Raw genomic sequence first — 19,486 nt, 5'->3', positions numbered from 1 at the left:
TTGCAAAACTTTGCTACAAGAATGAACTGCTAAATTTTATAGATGAGTTATGTCATTTGAACCCATTTTAAGTATGTGTGGTAAATGGCTCATGTGCCTTGAAGCCATGGAATTGAGCTAGAAGCTGTCCGAGTATGTTTGCTGTTGTTTGAATGTCACTTGTTGCAATAAAGAAAAAAACAATTGGCATGGCGCGGTGGTTAGTGGGCTCACTTCGAAATTTAGAGGTGGCAGGTTCGATTCCACATTGGCGCAGCTTTTTCTCCTTTTAACGGGTGCTTGCTACATTCTTTTTTATATATTTTTTATTTTTTAGTGGCAGCTCGTCACGGTGGTTCTGACGCTTCTTCGCGCTCCAACGTTGCCGGCTAGAGCGCTCCATTCACCATCCGCTCCACCATACGGCACCATACACTATGTGCCACCAAAATTTCCACCGCCATAATCCACCAAAATAGTGGTTGGTGGAAATCCACCATTCCTATGGTGGACGTTTTTTCAATAGGGAAGGACAGAGTTTTTGTGTTTTTAAGAGTTTTCATGGCTTTTACAACGCTTACAGAACCTGTGTAGATTACTGCCTTTCATAGCTTCAATTCTTTAATGTGCTTAACTGCCGCAAGTATCGCAAAAGCTTCTGCGGTGAATATGCTTGTGTTAAGATGCAGAGCGCCGGCATCAAAAAAGGATGGACTGACCGCTGCGTACGAAACAGAAGTGTAAGACTTTGAGGCACCAGTAAAAAAATCAAGACAAGTGTATTTATGTTGCAGTTCCATGAAGTATGTGTGGATGTGTACATTGGGTGCATTCTCTGTAACCTCCAAGAAAGACACATCGCAGTCCATCGACTGCCACTTCCACGGTGGCAAGTGTGCTGCAGTAATCATCAAAAGGTGGTCAAGTGGCACATCAGTTTCCTGAGCAAGGCCTCTAACACGAATCGAGTAGGGTTGTCGCAACGAAGGCCGATTGTAAAACAGTGCCGAACTTGACATATCATTAATGGTGGAATGTACAAGGTGTTTTTTGTCAGCGTTCACTTTGAAATAATATAGCAAGTACATGTAGGATCTCTGAAGTTGCAAGGACCACTCATTTGATTCTACGTACAGGCTCTCTACAGGACAAGTTCAAAAGCACCCGTAGAGAGCCGGATGCCTTATTATTGGACCGAGTCAAGCGTTTTCGAAGCCCTTGGTAGACTAAAAGACAATTACCCCATAATCTGAGCACGTGCGTATGAAGCTTTTATAAAGATTCATGAAACATATTCATGCGCCACGATGTGCGCGACAGGACCTTTAGTAGATTCATAGCTTTGAGGCATTTGTTTTTGAAAATTGTTATGGGTGATACGAATGTCGTTTTCATACCTAAAGTTGCCCCGCCGTGGTGGTCTAGTGGCTAAGGTACTCGGCTGCTGACCCGCAGGTCGCGGGTTCGATTCCCGGCTGCGGCGGCTGCATTTCCGATGGAGGCGGAAATGTTGTAGGCCCGTGTGCTCAGATTTGGGCGCACGTTAAAGAACCCGAGGTGGTTTAAATTTCCGGAGCCCTCCACTACGGCGTCTCTCATAATCATATGATGGTTTTGGGACGTTAAACCCCACAAATCAATCAATTCATACCTAAAGTTATGCCTAAAAATTTGTGGCAGTTTTCGCACCAAGCCGCTGGCCGTGAAGGTGAATGATCGGATCAGGACGGAAACATCTCTTTCTTGAAATTGAAATGCACGTGCTTTTTTGCGGGTTAAGGGTGAAACCATTGTTGTCTGCCTCTTTATAATATTATTCAGACCAGGTTGGCGCTGCCACTCGCAGATTTCAAAATTGCATGGTTTTAAAACCGATGTGAACATCGTCGACATATGTGCAATAAAAGATATTTCGTGAAATGTGGGAGTTTAAAGCAGCCATTTTTATATAAAAAGGCGTGCAGCTCAAGACACCACCTTGTGGCACTCCCGCCTCCTGGACAAATGTTTGTGACAGGACATTCCCACCCGGACAGGAAAAGTGCGCTTGGACAAGTAACTTTCAAGTATGGTCAGGATGTTACCTTGGACACCAAAGTGCGAGAGCTCTCACAGTATTCAAAAGCGCGAGGTGGTGTGATAAGGTATTTCTATATCAAGAAACAATAAAAGAAAAAAAATTGATTATGGAAAAAAGCATCACGCATCACGAAGTCCACGCCTCGATTCATAACAAGTGGCCACTAGCGGATCTATCCTCACGAAATCCACACTGGTATGAGTCCAGTAGATTGTTTTCAGATAATGTAAAAGGCGGCGATTATTCATCTTTTCAAAGAGTTTACACAAGCAGCTTGTGAGGGCGATAGGCCTGTAGCTTGTGACAGATGATGAATCTTTGTCTTGATTTAGAATCGGAATAAATGGCTTCTTTCGAGGCAGAAAGATCTCGCCGGAAAACCAAATAGCATTATACAACGAAAGAAGCACTTTTCGTTTTTCAGAGGGCAGGTGTTTTAGCATTTTTACACTACTCCGTCGGAGCCTCGAGCGGATTTTTTGCAGCAGTTTAGTGACGCCTGTAGCTCAGCTGAGGCGAAAGTTTCATTGTATGGTTCGTGTTTTGAAGGTTTGCATTCTAGTTTCTGTTTTTTGATTATTGTTTTGTATCTCTGGAACGATGTGGTATAGTGCGACGAGCTGGAGACCTGTTTGAAGTGCGCTCGATAGAGTTCGCCTGGTCCTCCAAGCTGTTGCCTTGTGTTCACAAGAGGAAGCGAATGAGATTGCCGGCCTACCACGTTACCTACCAAGTTCCAGACTCTCGCCTTCTGTGTATATGAAGTGATTCCGGATAAAAACTTATGCCAGCTTTAACTTCACGTCTGTCTGCTTGTTCTTCTGCCTTGGGATTTTATCTTCCTAAAGTTGTCAAGGTTCTCGGCTTTCGCTAAATCCCTGAGCAACTTCCATGCCTTATTTTGCTTTTTTCGTGCATTTCGACACTCACTATTCCACCAAAGAATGCGTCGTTTGGTGCACAGTCCCATTTGTGGGATGCACTTCTAGCAGCATCAATTAGAAAAGCTGTGAAGAACTCAAGAGATGCCTCTATGCTCAGGTCGCGCAAATTAATTGAACTTAGGCGATTCACGTTTTGAAACATTTCTCAGGCAGTCTTGTCAATTTGCCATCTCAGAGCTTGTGGAGGAGGTGCGTTAACTATTGATGTGCTCAGAATTATTGCAACATGGTCACTTCCATAAGTATTATTAATATTCTTTCATTTGAGTAGAGGCAGGAGTGATGGGGATGTAACTCTAATATCTATGGAAGAGTAGGAGAATATCTATGAAAGAGTCGGATGAGAAAAGTAACTGTTCAATTAGACGACGTCGTGCATCGCAGCGAGAATCACCCCTAAAATACTGTGAGCATTAAAGTCTCGAAGAACCAGATAAGGGTCCGGGAGTTCAAAGATTACAGCCTGAACTTCTTGTTTTTGGAGCTGGTGATGCGGGGGTATGTAAAGAGAGCGAATTTTGATGAGTTTCTTGAAGATGACGGCTTGAATAGCCACTGCCTTAAGGGATGTTTGAAGGGGTAAGTGTGAGCGTATACAATTCATTGATTGACTATAATAGCTACGCCACCAGATGAAGCCACAATATTAACCCGGTTCTTTCGGAATATAACATATTGGCGTAAGAAGTTCATGTTTTTATATTTTAGGTGTGTTTCTTGTACACACAGCACTTTTGGTGAATGTTGATGTAAAAGATCCTGGATATCATCGAGGTTTCACTGGAGTCCTCTGATGTTCCATTGTAAAATTTGGGTCTTCATTTTATGTGTAAAGTAAAAAATGGGGTTTAAGTTGAAGTGCGCTTTCCAGGCTCTTTAGCGCGTACCTTATCTTTCTTGAAGCGGTCGAGAAACACTTGCTGCTTCATGGGCGCATTATGCGTCTTTGGGACAGGTGTGGTGTCCATTGCCTCTGGCGAGGAAACGGGCGAGCGTGAGGTCTCGCGTAAAAGCCTCGCCACAGTGGGCGAGACCTTTACACCCACCGGCCCAGAAGCCGATGGGATTGTTTTAGTGTCCACGCCACGCTGGCTGTTACCAGCGCCAGCTGGGCCTAGAGAGGGTGAGGCAGCCTTGGCTGTGGCCAACGTGTCCGGTTGTGGCAGAACTGAGCTTTCAGTACGCGTGGCGCACGCTTTCGCCATTGGTGTTGGCACCAGCAGCCCCAAAACGGCGGGACTTTCTTGCTCGGTAGGTGGAGTAGACCTAACTACTTTCACCACGGGGACAGGAGCCGCAGCCAACAGCTCGCTTAGCTCGGACTGGACTTATGGCGACAGCCGGTGTGATGCTGCTCCCAGATGCGCTGCATCAGCATAGAATGTGGCGTAAAACGGTGCAACCCGTCTTCGTGCTTCCTTGAATGAAATATTTTCTTGTGTTTAAGTGTAATGATTTCTTTTTCTTGTTTCCAAGTAGAGCAGTCTCTCCAGTATGTTCTGTGCCCACCATCACAGTTTGCACAGTGGAGCGGACTGTCACAAGTATTAGAAGAGTGTTCGTGATCGCCGCATCTAGCACAGGTCAGTTGGCCTCTACAACTCTGCGAACCATGGCCGAAACGCTGGCACGTGAAGCACCTGCGTGGATTTGGAATCTATGGTCTGATGCTTGTTTTTGTGTAGCCATTTTCTAGGGACTCAGACAAAACAGTTGACGGGAAAGTTATGATTACGAATTTTGTCAAGATCTCTTTGTTTTCACGCCTTACCTTTATTCTTTGTACCTCGATTACATTCTGGTCCTTCCTTCTTTTGAAGAGCTCTTCTTCACTCAAGTTCAGAAGATCATCATCAGAGATCACTCCTCTGATGGTGTTCGTTGACCGTTGAGGGGTCACCGTGATTTGAACAGTGCCAAATGCCACATGGTTGGAAAATTTTTGTACTCTGATTTGTCTCGTAGCTTAAGTAACAGGTCACCGCTGATCATTTTGGTAGCCTTATAGCCGGGTCCTATTTTGTCAGAAAGACACTTCGCAACAAGGAATGGGGACAGAGTTCTGACGGTCTTCTGCGGCTCTATGCAGTGAATCACATAAAAACGAGTGAAATTTTCTGTTGGCCTAGAAAAGATGATTAGTATTGCTTCGGTGCGCCCTCTTTTTTTCTGGAGGGCGTTCAGGAAATTTGGGAAAGCCGTTGGAAGTCATACGTATACAAATACATTCAGCAGTCATGCCAGCCGCCCACCACAGAGTCCAACATGGGGACGCTGTAACACGTAATAGGAGCACCGATGCCAGCTGTACATGGCCACTATAACCAAATATATAGTGCCCAAGGAAGGACATATAAACAAGGTTTACCATTGTCGCCTGGAGGATGGAAGTAAACAGAAGTGAAAAGATGACAGGAAAGAGTGAAAGAGATAAAAAGACGAAGAACAGGGGGGAGAGAGAGATAGGAAAAGGCGACTGCCGATTTCTCCATAGGTGGGTCAGCCCAAGGGTGCCATCTACGTGAATCCGGGGCCAAAGGGGTGCGTTGCCTCTGCCCGGGAGCCATAAAGGTCCAATCAGCCGGCGTCCACTTAATCCCCAAGATCCCCTTCCCCGGACACGACAAAGCCATGCATGGCTAGGCGTGGGAGTGAGTCGACCCCCCCCCCCTGTTAGCTCAGGGGCGTGGTATTGCTACCCACCAAACGCCTACTTACGCAGACGCCCCTACAGGGAGCTTTGATGTGAGAAATTTGTTGCAAGTATTAGCTCTCGCGAAGACTAAAAGGTCACATCCTTGCCAAGTTCACACCTTTCAACGAAGAGTGGTTATCGCGGACGTTCATTGAGGACCTATGTTTCAATAGTTCTTAATGCGCATGTCTAGATAACGCATATTGCTTTGTCATTCCATTGAGGGAACAGGAGGAAGAGGAAGAAGAGGAAAGAAAGGAAGGAAGGTAATCCAGACGAGCGTCCAGTTTTCTACCCTACTCTAGTGGAAGGTGAGAAAGCGATTCTTTCATCTCATTGAATATTTGCCGACACCGAAGGAGCAAGAGGCCACTTGTCTAGCCAGAATGTTTTGCTTTTATTGTAGGTTGTACTAGCTCCATTTCATTCACAAAAGAAGGCATGGTAGGGTTTACTGCTTCCTGAGGGCTCGGTTTATCAACTCAAAAGAAGGACTTGCGCTTCACGTACGGTGAATGTTTTCTTCCGCTTTATGTCTATGTGTCCTTCATTTCTGGAATTAAACAGTACACCTAAACAAAGTGGTTTCATTTATAATATAAAAGCAGAGGCGAGAGCGGATATCTTTGAGTACTGATGTATTTATCTTCAATATACACAAAAGCGTGCGAATTACAATTACCTAGCGGTGCACCTTTGTAACAAAGTGACTTGCTATTCAGCGGTACTGTTCTACGATAGTGGAAGCTCTCTGATGTCACTGTACATAAATGGTTGAACTACTTCTGTGAAGACGCATTTATTATTTCTGTTGTACCGATTCCATCAAGAAGGCCGGACCCTTTTTATATATAGAGTAGAACAGACGTTTACTTTATGAGCAATACAGGTCATGAGAAGTGAGAGAACAAAGCTGCTTTTCGGCAGCTTGACAAAGCTCTCGCCCTGTGTATATAGGACTATGGTCAGCATTTGGTCACAGACATTACGATTACATAAATAGAATATAAACTAGTCATCGAAATAACGTGTTATACAATATCATCAGTGAGAAAAGTAGTACAAAAAGAAAACAATACAGTCAATAAATAGTACATGATGCTGCATACATCCTCATACAGTAACAAATTGTGAAACTTTTTAATTTTTTTCAGAATAAAAGAAATAAAAACTAGTCACATAAACCAGGATAAAAAATCAGAGTAAAGCATATATTCAATGGTATATGTATTTTGCTTAAGCTGGTCGAATGTGAAGTACTCTATATTTATTTCCTGCGCATAAAAATATTTAGCATTGTAGGAATGAGGCAGCACAGCCTATCTTCATTATAGTGTGTTCTGCTGAGAGACACATCTCTATATTCAAGATGCCTAGTGTTATAGCTTCGCGGTCTACTTTTAATTTAGCCAGCGGGCGTAGACTATGTATGTCTTCTTAATTTTATTCCGCAGTGCAAAACTTAGTCTAAAATTATAGAGATTATCTAAACTAATGAAGCCCTACTTCTTAAGTAACGGCTCAGCTGAATGATCAGAGGAAGCGTTACCGGTTACACTTATTATTTTGTTTTGGATTATTTTAGCTTGCAAAATGTTTGTAAACATGGTTGTTCACCAAACAAGGAAACAGCATTCGATTTGAGAATTAAATAAAAAATTGTCGGTTAAAAGGTTGGTCTTTATTGGCAATGAGTCGGGACGATGGTAGATTAGTCCTCACGCACGAGCAGCTTTGTTAGCTACATGCACAGTATGCAAGTGCCATGACACATGTTTATTCAATACTACACCAAGAGTTTTAAAACTGTTAACAACTTCAATCGGGCTTCCGTTAACAGGAGTACAAAATTTTTAGATTTTCTTGAAATACAACAGCTTGCGTTTTTAAAACGTTTATACATGACCATTAAACGACGCCCATTCCGCCAGCTTAATCAAAACCTGATTAGCGCCTTGGAATAAGAGGTCACTCTCATCGCCAGCCCGAAAAAAAAAGCCGATGCAGCTTATTCCTTTCGTTGCTTTAAACTTTGACGCCATGATGAAGGTTCCTGCAGGTTCTCCATTTTGGACGAGAACACGGAACCACGTAAATACTAAAATATGAATTCACTTTTGCTTGCATCAGCATGCCTTGTAGGTTTATACTGCGGTCTTAAGGATCTTTGATGTTTTGGGAAACGCATTTTCTAGGGCTTGTATCTTCGTATTATTGATGCAGCACACTACAATATTTCGTTAAAAAAGCTAGCGGCTCATTGGGACCTCCGAGGGGGGTATGTGTGGCCAGAGTGTAATTTGCTAATATATAGGCTGGATCTAGACATTGCTTAGAGTGTCGTGCCGCTAATTTTGTTTAACTGAAGTTCGCTTTTCGTTTCTGAGGTGGTGAACGTACACACTATGTAAGCAGCATCCTCATACCCTCCACTTTCACCTAACATCTTTCTTATACGCCCTGCCTACTGAATAACTACTCCTTGCTTGCACTGTCGTGCATGATAACCATTGCAGAGTAGGCAATGTAAGCATTGTTAGCTCTCTGCAGGTTTTCTGTAGTGTGTTGAATTGATATTCCTGATTCAGTAGATAGTGCTACGTCTAGAAGTTTTTTTCCACGAAGTAAACGGTACATGATAAATTTCTTTTTCAATTTAAACTTGACCCTGTGATCAATTAATGCATTTTTGGCCCTTCTGCAGGCGTCCATTTAATAAATATGTCGTGTACGTAGCAGGGATAGCTCTTTACCTTTTTTTCCCCGCCGCGGTGGTCTAGTGGCCAAGGTACTTGGCTGCTGATCCGCAGGTTGCGGGATCGAATCCCGGCTGCGGCGGCTGCATTTCTGATGGAGGCGGAAATGTTGTAGGCCCGTGTGCTCAGATTTGGGTGCACGTTAAGGAAACCCAGGTGGTCAAAATGTCCGGAGCCCTCACTACGGCGTCTCTCATAATCATATGGTGGTTTTGGGACGTTAAACCCCACTTATCTATCAATCAAGACTTTAACTTTTTGACAAACATTACGGTGTATGTTAGCACACAGCGGGTTCGCCTATCAGTGCCAACAGTTTGCAATTAGTAGGATGAATAAAATTCAAAATTTTTAAGTGCACTGACTAATTTAAGAATTGTGGTGAACTTCAGTATCATGTCCTTGCTCGATATGAGTGACATACACATCAATTTCTTCAGTGATGAGAAGAAATTGAAGTGATACACATCACTTCAATTTCTTCATTTATGAAAAGGGCAAACAACTAGAGTTACGAGTGTTGCCTTATCTGAGATCACTCTTAGTTTGCTAGTAGAAACTACCATTCGGCGGAATAGTGGGGTACGTTTCTCGAACAGTTGTTGGAAGGATATTATGTATATTACACAAATAGTGGTTCTAGCGTTTTGATATCAGCTATTGTCCTTGGCAAAAAGTTGCTAGCTTGATTACTGCGCGATCAAAGGTTCGTCTATGGAAAGCCTATGATTATTCGGAAGGAGGCCGAAGCCGCCCGATTGCTTGTTTTTGGCGCCAAGAAGCTGGTCTTCAAGGGTGTGATGTTATAGTGATTTTCCTTGTCTGGGACGATATAAGAATTTCTCTGCCCGCACTATTGTCTAAAAATAGCCAGAAATGTTCGAGATTAAGCAATCAGTGATAAAAGTTTTTTTTGCGATACTAGGCAGATAAGTTGTACGTTGAGCATTCGTCCCACTGTATTGTTCTGAAAATTTTTTACCAGGGCCTTCACGGCCTCCAGATTAGCGCTGCCATTGTTATGAGCAGTCGCTGGCGCCGCTTTGATTGATGAAACGCGTAATGTAGCGTGGCGCAGTAAAGATGAAAGCTTCAGTGCCTTGCATAGTGGTGCCAGTACATAACACGATAACATTGAACATATATTGAAAACGATGATTCAACTCAGTAAAACAAAACCCTCATTTCGTTGAAGCGCATTACAGTGACAATAAGCACAATTCCACGGTATGGAGCATGTCAAATGGGCAGATCGCGATGTCCTGCTATTTTATTACACAAATTCAAAGCAATTGCCGATGTGGTGTAAAATGCATTACTACTCTAAGTATATTCTCCTTTACGTACATTCTGCTCTCACTATTCGATAAAATCAGACACAATCTGAGGCCACTAGTTTTTCGCAAACGCCCACTACTTTGCTCAATTCTGATATGTGTCACCATAAACAACAGTCAGATTGAAACGCAAACAACTCAATGTATTGGCGTCCGCGTGGCACGTCTGCCAGGCATATGTTTTCGTGATATCGACGATTCCTAGTAGTCGTGTTCATGTGTCAAGGCCTATGAATATCCAGCAATCAAAACCCACATTGATTTGTAAAAGGAAGAAAAATCCGCAGATCCCACGTACCTGGAAATCGGCGTTGTGCGAAGCATGCGGAGGGAAGTTGACCGTGTTGCAATTTTTTTATTGAGCAACACGTCATGATATGATGCTTAATATATTTAGTAATTTTACACACACAGATATATGTTGAAGGCTTGCCGATGCTTATACAACCAGTTAACACTTTCACCATGATGCCAACTGGAACATTCGTATTAGAAGCACCAGAAGCTGATAAGAAGCGCTGATGCTCGCGAGGATGCCAGCCCTGGGCACTGCTACATAAAATCAACCTCAGCGCATGGCAACTAACTACAATTGACGTTAACGCAACGTGACGGTTGTAGTAAAGAACTGAATATGTAATCTTTTTTTTAAATATGGTAGGCAGCACTGCCACCACTATTGACGTATCACGAAGATGAGTGTCTATTTGAAAAAAAAAAGTTCTGAGACCTGCCGTAGCTCAGTGGTAAAATGCTTCATTGCCACGCAGAATGCTTGGGTTCGTATACAGGTGGGACCCTCACAATTATTCTTTGCATTCGTCGAATCAATGCTACCGTTGTCTGGTGTTCCTTAACGCTTGTGCGATCAAATTGCCCGTGCGTGTTCTGGTCTTTTCTGGGTACATACTAAGTTTAAATCACCTGTGGCACATGCCCGCATATCAGCGGCACATACCCGCCCGTGGAAATGCGCCACTGTCTGGCGGGAAGTATTCGACGAAGTACGCAACGGAATTGTGATACCACTTTTGTGTTGACTAGCACGTCATATTCGCCAAACCTTCTTACTCGCTCACGCTAATTTTGGTTCACGCCAAGTTAAATGGGTGACCACAAAACCACCCAAACGTAAGCAGCTAAATAGATAGATAGATAGATAGATAGATAGATAGATAGATAGACATATAGATAGATAGATAGATAGATAGGTAGATAGATAGATAGATAGATAGATAGATAGATAGATAGATAGATAGATAGATAGATAGATAGATAGATAGATAGATAGATACGCTCAAAATCTCTAAAGCTTGCTAAAAAAGGTTCACATTTAAAAAGCATGACTGCTAAAGAGCAGCGTACTTAAAATAGCGATGATGACCTTTCGAGCATCGGAAATTTATAAGGCATGGAAATGTCCTGAAGTAATAACTGACCTGTTTGACATCTGCACCATATGTATAACTTGTTGACATAAGAACGAGTATGGCTGCGAGTGCCTTTGCCTCCATGGAGTCTTAGTTCACTGTTTGTAATGCTTCCGCGCACCCAACGTGAAGCTATCTTGATCGACAGTTTTGTGAGTACAAACTACAGTCACATTACTTTTCTGCCTTTTATGTAAGAGTGTGACGAAGAGCTCTCGAATTGTTGCACTAAAAGTTCTCTTCATCTATTGTCATCTATTCCTTAATACATGACAAGCTTAATGTGTTTAATATAGACTCGGCTACAGAACAATTGGCACATCACCGACGTTTCGACATCAGTACTGTGCAAGGAACACATGGAAAGTAAGATTGACAAAGCCTGCCTGTAGCACAATGCCGCAAAAATCTGCACTTTCCCAGAAACGAGAAATGTTGACCTACTTTCCCGTAGAGTAATAGGTCCTCTCTTCGCCCCGCCAACAAGAGTGAATTTTGTTCATCTCCAAAGATTTCGCTTCTTCGAGGTACTCGTGGATGTTATTGTGGGTTAGTCATAAAAAACCTGTGGGTCTTAATTTCATCAGTCATAACCCTGCCAATACTCACGGCGCTGCTGACAACTTCGAAAAAAGTAGAAATAATTATTTGCGATGACGCACTGAGTGTCGAAATAACCTCGTAAGGGGGGCACGCGTTTGACATTTGTAATTAAAGACGCATTGACTTTTGTGAGCGGAGATGTTCGAGGCATGCTATAACTGTGCGTACATGCATTGATAATGGTGATGAGGAGCTATTTCTATCCAATAAATCATTGAAACTGCGTGATATAAAACGAAAAAAGAATGAAGAATCTTTCATAAAGCTTCAAAATCCTTATAATAGACAAAGTGTACGACTATAAAGACTAATATGGTTTCTTCAAGCGCGTATATAAGCAGTATGTAGTTGATGATGATTAGTGGAGTTTTTGGCTCAAGGGCCATGGGTGGCGAAATAGCGCCATGTCTTTTATGCGATCTGAGCGATGACCAATGATTGCGATTACAAGGTGTATTTTGGCTGTATAAAAGCTTAGAATCACGTTCTGTAAGACTGCGTAAAAGGTGTGTATAAGTATAAAATTATGACAGCGACATGCGACGTGATGCATGGGTGTGATATGAATGACAAATGGCCATTGTATCTACTCGTGAGAGATAGAAAAAAAGCACCAATGCAAGCTCCCAGCCCTTAATACCAAAGGCTAGGTAGCAGGTGCTTTTGTGAGTAGCTGCCACAGCAACAACCTTTTTTGAGAGGCTGTCCTATGGATATTTTTAATATATGGTGTGAAAGCTATGAATATGCTTAATAACGTGAACAAAGACTCCAATACGAATAATGGTTTATTACTTATGAACACCTCAAGATAAAGAGTAGTTGGTTGATGGGGGCTATGCTTAAGTCTGTACATCTCAAATTCCTTTGAATATAGTTCAATTCTACCACAGTTTAGCAAGCACATAATTACCATGTGCATTCAAGAAACAATTCTAGGAACTTTCCTTCTTCTGTCGTGCGCTTCGTCGGGCTGACAATATAAATCATGGTTTATTAACTATGAACATTTTAAGACGAATAGATATTTGTTGACGTTAAGTTAGCGAGAAGTGCTTTTTTCTAATGATTCCAATTCACTTCACTGAATGAGAATGTGAACGACAGAGAGTGGTTCAGCACACTTTTCACACAAATTTGGATCACCACCTGACAAAATGAATGAGTGTGTACCGTATGTGCGTCCTAGTGCTAATCTCGTAAGTGCTATTTCTGTGTGGCGTGATTTTGATACTGGTGGCCAACTCGCGAGATTTGGTTTTATGAGATGAAATTTATTCTGTGTTTGTCCGTTCCATAATTGCTGCAACGGTCACTGATGTTCCGTCCGAGGTATGGTTTCAAGTCCAGTACAGGGACAGCAAAGTCTGCATTGGCAGTACTTCCATGGGTGGATGTAGCCAGGCTGTCTGCCAACATGTTTCCATCGATCTCACAATGCCCAGGCACGCCAAACTCTGTTACATGCTGTCTGAGCGTCTACATTTCAAATAAGAATGTGTATAGTGAGATTATAACAGTATTTTTTTATTTTTTTATTGTTTTCGGAGAATTTACCACACTCCGGCAATCGGTGCATATTACTGCCTTCTGAATTCTCAGTTGCTTAATGTGTTTTACGGCCGGGAGAATCACATAATTTTCTTCTGTGAAAATGATTGTGTAAGGGCGCAGAATGCCGACTTCTGAAAAAGATGGATCGACTGCTGCATATGACATAGAAGTATGAGACTTATAAGCATCAGTAAAAAATGAGGACAGCTCTACTTGTTCTCGAGTTCAAGGAAGTACGTATGAATATGCGCAACAGGGGCGTTTTTCGTAATTTCCACAAAAGGAAAATCACAGCCTATGAGCTGCCACCGCCACGGCTAAGGATTTGCAGCGGGGGCCGCCAAAGAGTATTTTAGAATAAGAATCCCAATTCCCTCAGCTAGGCCCCTCACTCGTAGTGCGTAAGGCTCTCGTAGAGAAACGGTTAGAGATAAAGATAGATGTGGACAAATCATTGACAGTGGAGTGTGAAGGGTGTTTGTTTTTGCATTAACTTTAAGAAAATATACAAATTACAAATAGGACCTCTGCAGGAGTAGTGACCATGCATTTGATTCAGCCGACAGGCTTTCTACGGGGCTAGTTCTAAAGGAGTCCGTAGATAATTGAATGTCTAGATGATGAACTGGATCAAGCATTCGTATGGTGCTTGATGTGGCGGATTGATAAATGCTTACCCCGTAGTCTAAGTAGGTATGTATGATGCGTTCGTACAGATCTATCGGACACTTCTTTTCACTGCCCGAGGTAGTGCGTGACAAAACCTTTAGGACATTGATTATTTTATACATTTACTTTCGGAATAATTAATGTACGTGGTATATGAACGTCAGTTTAGTGTCCAAGAATAGGCCGAAAAATTTGTGCTCTGCCTCTACGGAAAGTTGACCATGCAGGTCAACATTTGGGTCAGGATGAAGGCCCCGCTTCCGAGAGAACAGAAGGCTGGCGTTTTTTTTTGCATTAAAGCTAAAATCATTTTCTTCTGCGTATTTCGACTAAGCTGAACCAGCCACTCACATATAGAAAGATTGCATGACTTGAAACCAACTTGCACATCATCGACGTGCGTGCAATAGAGAATATTTTGTGGAATGCAGAGACGCATGGAATGCATCCTGACAATAAAGTGAGTACACGTAAATACTCCGCCTTGCGGCCCTCCTATTTCTTGGACAAATGTTATGCACAAAACATTGCCTATTCGAACACAGAATGTGTGGTTGCACAAGAAGCATTCGAATATAGTAAGCATTATATCATGCACGCTAAAGTTGGACAGGTCTTTTAATATAGCAAAGCGCCATGTTGTGTCGAAGGCCTTCGACATATCATGAAATACCGATAGAAAATATTGATTGTAGACAAGAGCGTCTTGACTTTCTGCTTCGATACGTACAAGTGGTAGGATCTACCTTTTCCAAAACTGCACTGGTACTAATCAAGGAGATTGTTTGATTCAAGGCAGTCTATCAGGCACTTATTTATAATATTGTGACGGGGTCGTGACGTGGCCGAAGACAGGAGGCTTTGTGTTGGGATTTAACTGATTATTTGGGCGAACCTGTGCCCGGTAAACGGAAAGTCTGATTACAGTAGCAGTCTTGCACAGATAGCAGTGAACGGAGCGTCGGCCGCCGATCAACTACTGACAAGTGGCGATGTGCGTCGGCATTCATACTCTTGCCATCTAATGTCCTAGCGCTGTCGCTTTCGGTGTCGTAGAATCCAGGATGATCTGTACAGTTCGCAGGGTGGGCGTGATCTTATCGAAATGATCTAGTAAAATCCCGAAGCTTCTCGAAAACTGCAGGCGCTGTTTGCGCTGAGAATTGTGTAGTGTTTTGGGGTGATAACAAAAGTTGAGAAATGTAACGTGGCATTGCCCCCCTCTGAAAAAGACATCGTCCCGATGCTTTAACTGATGATGAAGGTACAACAATAATGCAAAAAAGTACAATGAATAAATTATGATACAATAATACAAAAAGCACTGTTTCCGTTTGTTAACATGCATGAAACGGCTTGAGGCGCGCGACATGGACGACTTCAGGTCGCGCTCGGCGTCGTTGAGAGTTCGTGATGCCGTCGGGGACAACCTCGTAATCTAGTGAGCCGAGACGTCAAACCACCCTGTATGGTCTGAAGTACCGTCGCAGAAGCTTTTCACTTTGTCCACGTCGGCGTATCGGGGTCCCCACCCAAACACGTTCACCGGGCTGGTATTCCACGAAGCGTCGTCGAAGATTGTAACGGCGGCTGTCGGTCGTCTGTTGATTCTTGATACGGAGACGCGCGAGTTGTCGGGCTTCTTCGGCGCGTTGAAGGCACTCACTCACATCGAGGTTTTATTCATCGGTGACCTCGGGTAACATGGCATCGAGCATCGTTGCCGGGCTCCTTACGTAGACCAATTTGTATGGAAATATTTGCGTCGTCTCCTGCACCGCCGTGTTGTACGCGAAGGTCACGTACAAAAGAATGGCGTCCCACGTCTTGTGTTCGACATCGACGTACATTGCCAGCATGTCAGCGATCGTCTTGCTTAGTCACTCGGTGAGGCCGTTGGTCTGTGGGAGGTACGCTGTCATCCCGCGGTAGTTTGTCTGGCTGTATGCCAAGATCACTTGAGTTAGGTCAGCAGTAAATGCCGTTCCTCTGTCGGTGATAAGGACCTCCGGGTCGCCGTGACGTAAGACGATATTTTCGACGAAGAACTTAGCTACCTCGTATGCACTGCCTTTGGGCAGAGCTTTTGTCTCGGCGTAGTGGGTGAGGTAGTCAGTAGCAACCACGATCCATTTGTTTCCGAAAGCCGATGTCCGGAGCGGCCGCAGTAGGTCCATACCAATCTGCTGGAAAGGTCGCCGAGGTGTTTCATTTGGCTGCAGAAGTCCCGCTGGCCTTGTCTGTGGTGTCTTGCGTCGCTGACAGCCCCGGCATGTCCTCAGATAACGAGTGACGTCGATGGTAAGACTTGGCCAATAGTACCTTTCTTGTATCCTCGCGAGCGTGCGAGAAACACCGAGGTGCCCTGCCATCGGATCGTCGTGCAGGGCCTGCAAAAGCTCTGGTCGCAGAGCTGAAGGCACCACAAGTAGGTACTTGGCTCGAAGCGGTGAAGAGTTTTTCTTTTGGAAAGACCGTTTCTCAGGAAGAACGACACAAGTGTGCGCTTGAATACCTTCGGGACTTCGGCGGTCCTGCCTTCGAGGTATTCTATTAGGGCCTTAAGTTCCGGGTCGGCCCGCTGTCGTACAGCGAAGTCATCAGTAGTTATCGTTCTCAAGAAGTAGTCTTCATCCGGGTCGTCGGGTGGTTGTTGGTAGACAGGCACTCGAGAGAGACAGTCGGCATAGGAGTGTTTCTTCCTGGACATGTAAACGACGGTAATGTCACATTCTTGAAGTCTCAGGCTCCATCGTGCGAGGCGACCTGGAGGGCCCTTCAAGGTGGCTAGCCAACACAAGGCGTGGTGGTTGGTCACAACTTTCAAGGGCCGGCCGTAGAGGTAGGAGCGAAATTCCGACGTAGCCCAGATGATGGCGAGGCACTCCTTTTCTGTTGTGAAATATTTGGTTTCTGCTTTAGATAAGGATCGGCTGGCGTAACTATAACCCTTTCAAGTCCGTTAGCCCTCTGCACAAGAACGGCGCCAAGACCTACGCTGCTTGCGTCACTGTGTATTTCTGTCTCGGCGAATTCATCAAAATGGGCAAGTAACGAAGGCGTCTGGAGGCCATGTTTAAGCTACTGGAAAGGGTGTTCCTGCGGCGTTTCCCACTTGAACTCCATGTCGGCCTTGGTAAGGTTAGTGAGTGGATCAGCGATGTGGGCGAAGTTTTTCACGAACGGCCTATTACAGGCGCACAGGACCAGAAATCGGCGCACCGCCTTCTTGTTAGTGGGCGCCGGGAAGTCGGCGACAGTGGCGGTTTTCCGTGGATCGGGACAAACTCAGAAATTGGTAATCACGTGCCCCAGAAACAACAGCTCCTCGTACGCAAATCTGCATTTTCTGGCTTCAGTGTGAGTCTGGACATCTTGATGGCTTCAAGTACAGCTTCAAGGCGCCGAAGATGCTCATCAAAGTCGAGGAAAACACGACGACGTCGTCCAAGTACATAAGGCAAGTCTGCCACCTGAATCCTGCCAGTACTGTATCCATAACACATTGAAAAGTTGCAGGCGCTGAGCAAAGATCGAAGAGCATCACCTTAAACTCGAGGAGGCCGTCAGGTGTTATGAACGCCGTCTTTTCTCGGTCGTTTTCTTCGACTTCGATTTGCCAATAGCCAGTCTTGAGGTTCATTGACAAAAAGTACTTGGCGGTATGAAGCCAATCAAGTGCATCGTGTATTCGTGGGAGAGGATACGCGTCCTTTCTTGTGATTTTGTTCAGGTGGCGATAATCGACGCTGAAACGTAGGCTACAATCCTTTTTCTTCACTAACGCCACGGGGACGCCCATGGACTCTTGCACGGCTGGATGATGTCATCCCGCAGGATTTCATTAACTTGTCTCTTCATGGCCTCACGTTCTCGCGTCGAAACCGTGTACGGACTCTGACGGAGTGGTCTGGCATTTTGTTCGGTTATGATGCGATGTTTCGAAACGGGGGTCTGCCGAATTTTTGATGACGACAAAAAGCAATCTTCATATTGCAGAAGCAGGGCATTCAGCTGTTCTTGCTTATGGTTCGGAAGTCTAGGATTCACGTCGAAAGCTGTAGGAAGGGCTTGGTTCCTCTGAGCAGGTTCTACAGAATCGGCGAGGGCGAAAGCTCTGGTGGCTTTCACAATTTCTTCGATGTATGCGCCCGTTGTTCCTTTGTTCACATGTTTGTACTCATTGCTGAGATTCGTGAGCATAACCATTGCTTTGCCTCCCCGCAGCTCTGCAATTCCTCTTGCGACGCAAATAAATTTTTCGAGTGACCAACAGATGCTGACTGCGTTCAACGATGCCTTCCATATCAGGTGATTAAGGAGCGCCGACTGGAATAATGACGTTGGAGCGAGGCGGAATGGAGACTTGTTCTTCCAGCACATTCAAGGCATGGTGTCCTGACGGCGTACGTGGCGGTAATGCTCCTTCTGTGGATAACGTTATCGACTTTGTTCTTTGGTTGATGACAGCACCATGGAGGCATAAGAAGTCTATGCCAAGGATGACATCTCTCGAGAAACGCTGTAGGACTACGCAGTCTGTAGGATAAATGCGGCCGTTAGTGGTGACTCTCGCTGTGCAGATTCCTGCAGGCGTTACGAGATGACCTCTAGCTGTGCGTATTACAGGGCCTTCCCAAGCTGTCCTAACTTTCTTTAACTTCGCGGTGAACGACTCACTGAAAAACGGAATATTCGGCTCCAGTATCGACGGGAGCGGTCACACTGTGGCCGTGGATAAGAATGTAGAGGTCGCTAGTTCGCCGGCTCGCATTACAGTTAGGGCGTAGCGTCGGGTCACAACTGCGTCGGCTTGTTCCACTGCTTACATGTTGCGTCGCCAGGTCACCTTCGGTAAGTGAGGTTTCGCCGTCATTGCTTCGCCTGGTTGTCGTTGTGGTCGGAAATCTCCGTCGCGGCGTCGTCGTCGTAGGAGGATCTTTGGTAGTACGTCACGCAGCAACCGCACCTCCATCGGTTGCTGCCCTTAGTTTCCCGGATACGGCAAGGAGACCGGCCCCGCGTTGGGCCAGAATACTGCCGGTGATGCGGTGACATGCGGTGGCAACGGGAACGACTTTGTGGTGTCCATTGAGTTCATGTAAGGCAGTCGGCGATGTCACGTGGCCGTTCTCCTGGCTATAGGCGCGGTGCATTGACGGCGAAGCTACGCAGTCTCATCTGTCGGTACTGGCAACGACGGTATGTGTGCCCGGCCTCGCTGCTGTGGTAGCAGAGCGGGCAGTTGTCAGGTGCACGTCAAACGTCCGTTTTCCTCGGCGCACTGCGCTGGCCCGCTGGCGAACGGTAGGACGTCAGTGGGGGTGGTGGCGACGGTGGCGTCTGGCGACGAAAGTGCGACGGGGCAGCGTTTTGACGTGGACGGGGAGGAGTGTTGTGGCGCCCTGCAGTAACGTAGCTCATAGTTTCTGACTCGGG

At 44.9% G+C, this 19,486-nt stretch overlaps 2 protein-coding genes across 12 annotated transcripts in view; one reads left to right on the top strand and one right to left on the bottom strand.

The window, feature by feature from the left end:
• LOC119165552 (uncharacterized) overlaps nucleotides 1-13,811 on the bottom strand; it is a 137,691-nt gene extending 123,880 nt beyond the window's left edge. Inside the window, exon 1 of one of the 4 annotated variants that reach the window (XM_075874067.1) lies at nucleotides 11,231-13,811. Coding sequence is in view for 2 of the 4 variants with exons in the window: in XM_075874070.1 (XP_075730185.1) it covers nucleotides 11,231-11,305 (75 nt within the window). In the remaining 2 variants the exon portion in view is untranslated. The remainder of the gene's footprint in view (nucleotides 1-11,230) is intronic. The other 3 variants (XM_075874070.1, XM_075874069.1, XM_075874068.1) reach the window with 3 other exon arrangements.
• Nucleotides 1-19,486, top strand: part of LOC142771998 (uncharacterized) — a 371,379-nt gene that overhangs the window by 322,109 nt on the left and 29,784 nt on the right. The window lies entirely within an intron of this gene.

This window comes from Rhipicephalus microplus, chromosome 9, assembly GCF_043290135.1.
Source record: "Rhipicephalus microplus isolate Deutch F79 chromosome 9, USDA_Rmic, whole genome shotgun sequence".
Lineage (NCBI taxonomy): Eukaryota > Metazoa > Arthropoda > Arachnida > Ixodida > Ixodidae > Rhipicephalus > Rhipicephalus microplus.
The sequence above is the reverse complement of the archived record's forward strand: the minus strand, read 5'-3'. Positions and strand labels throughout refer to the sequence as shown.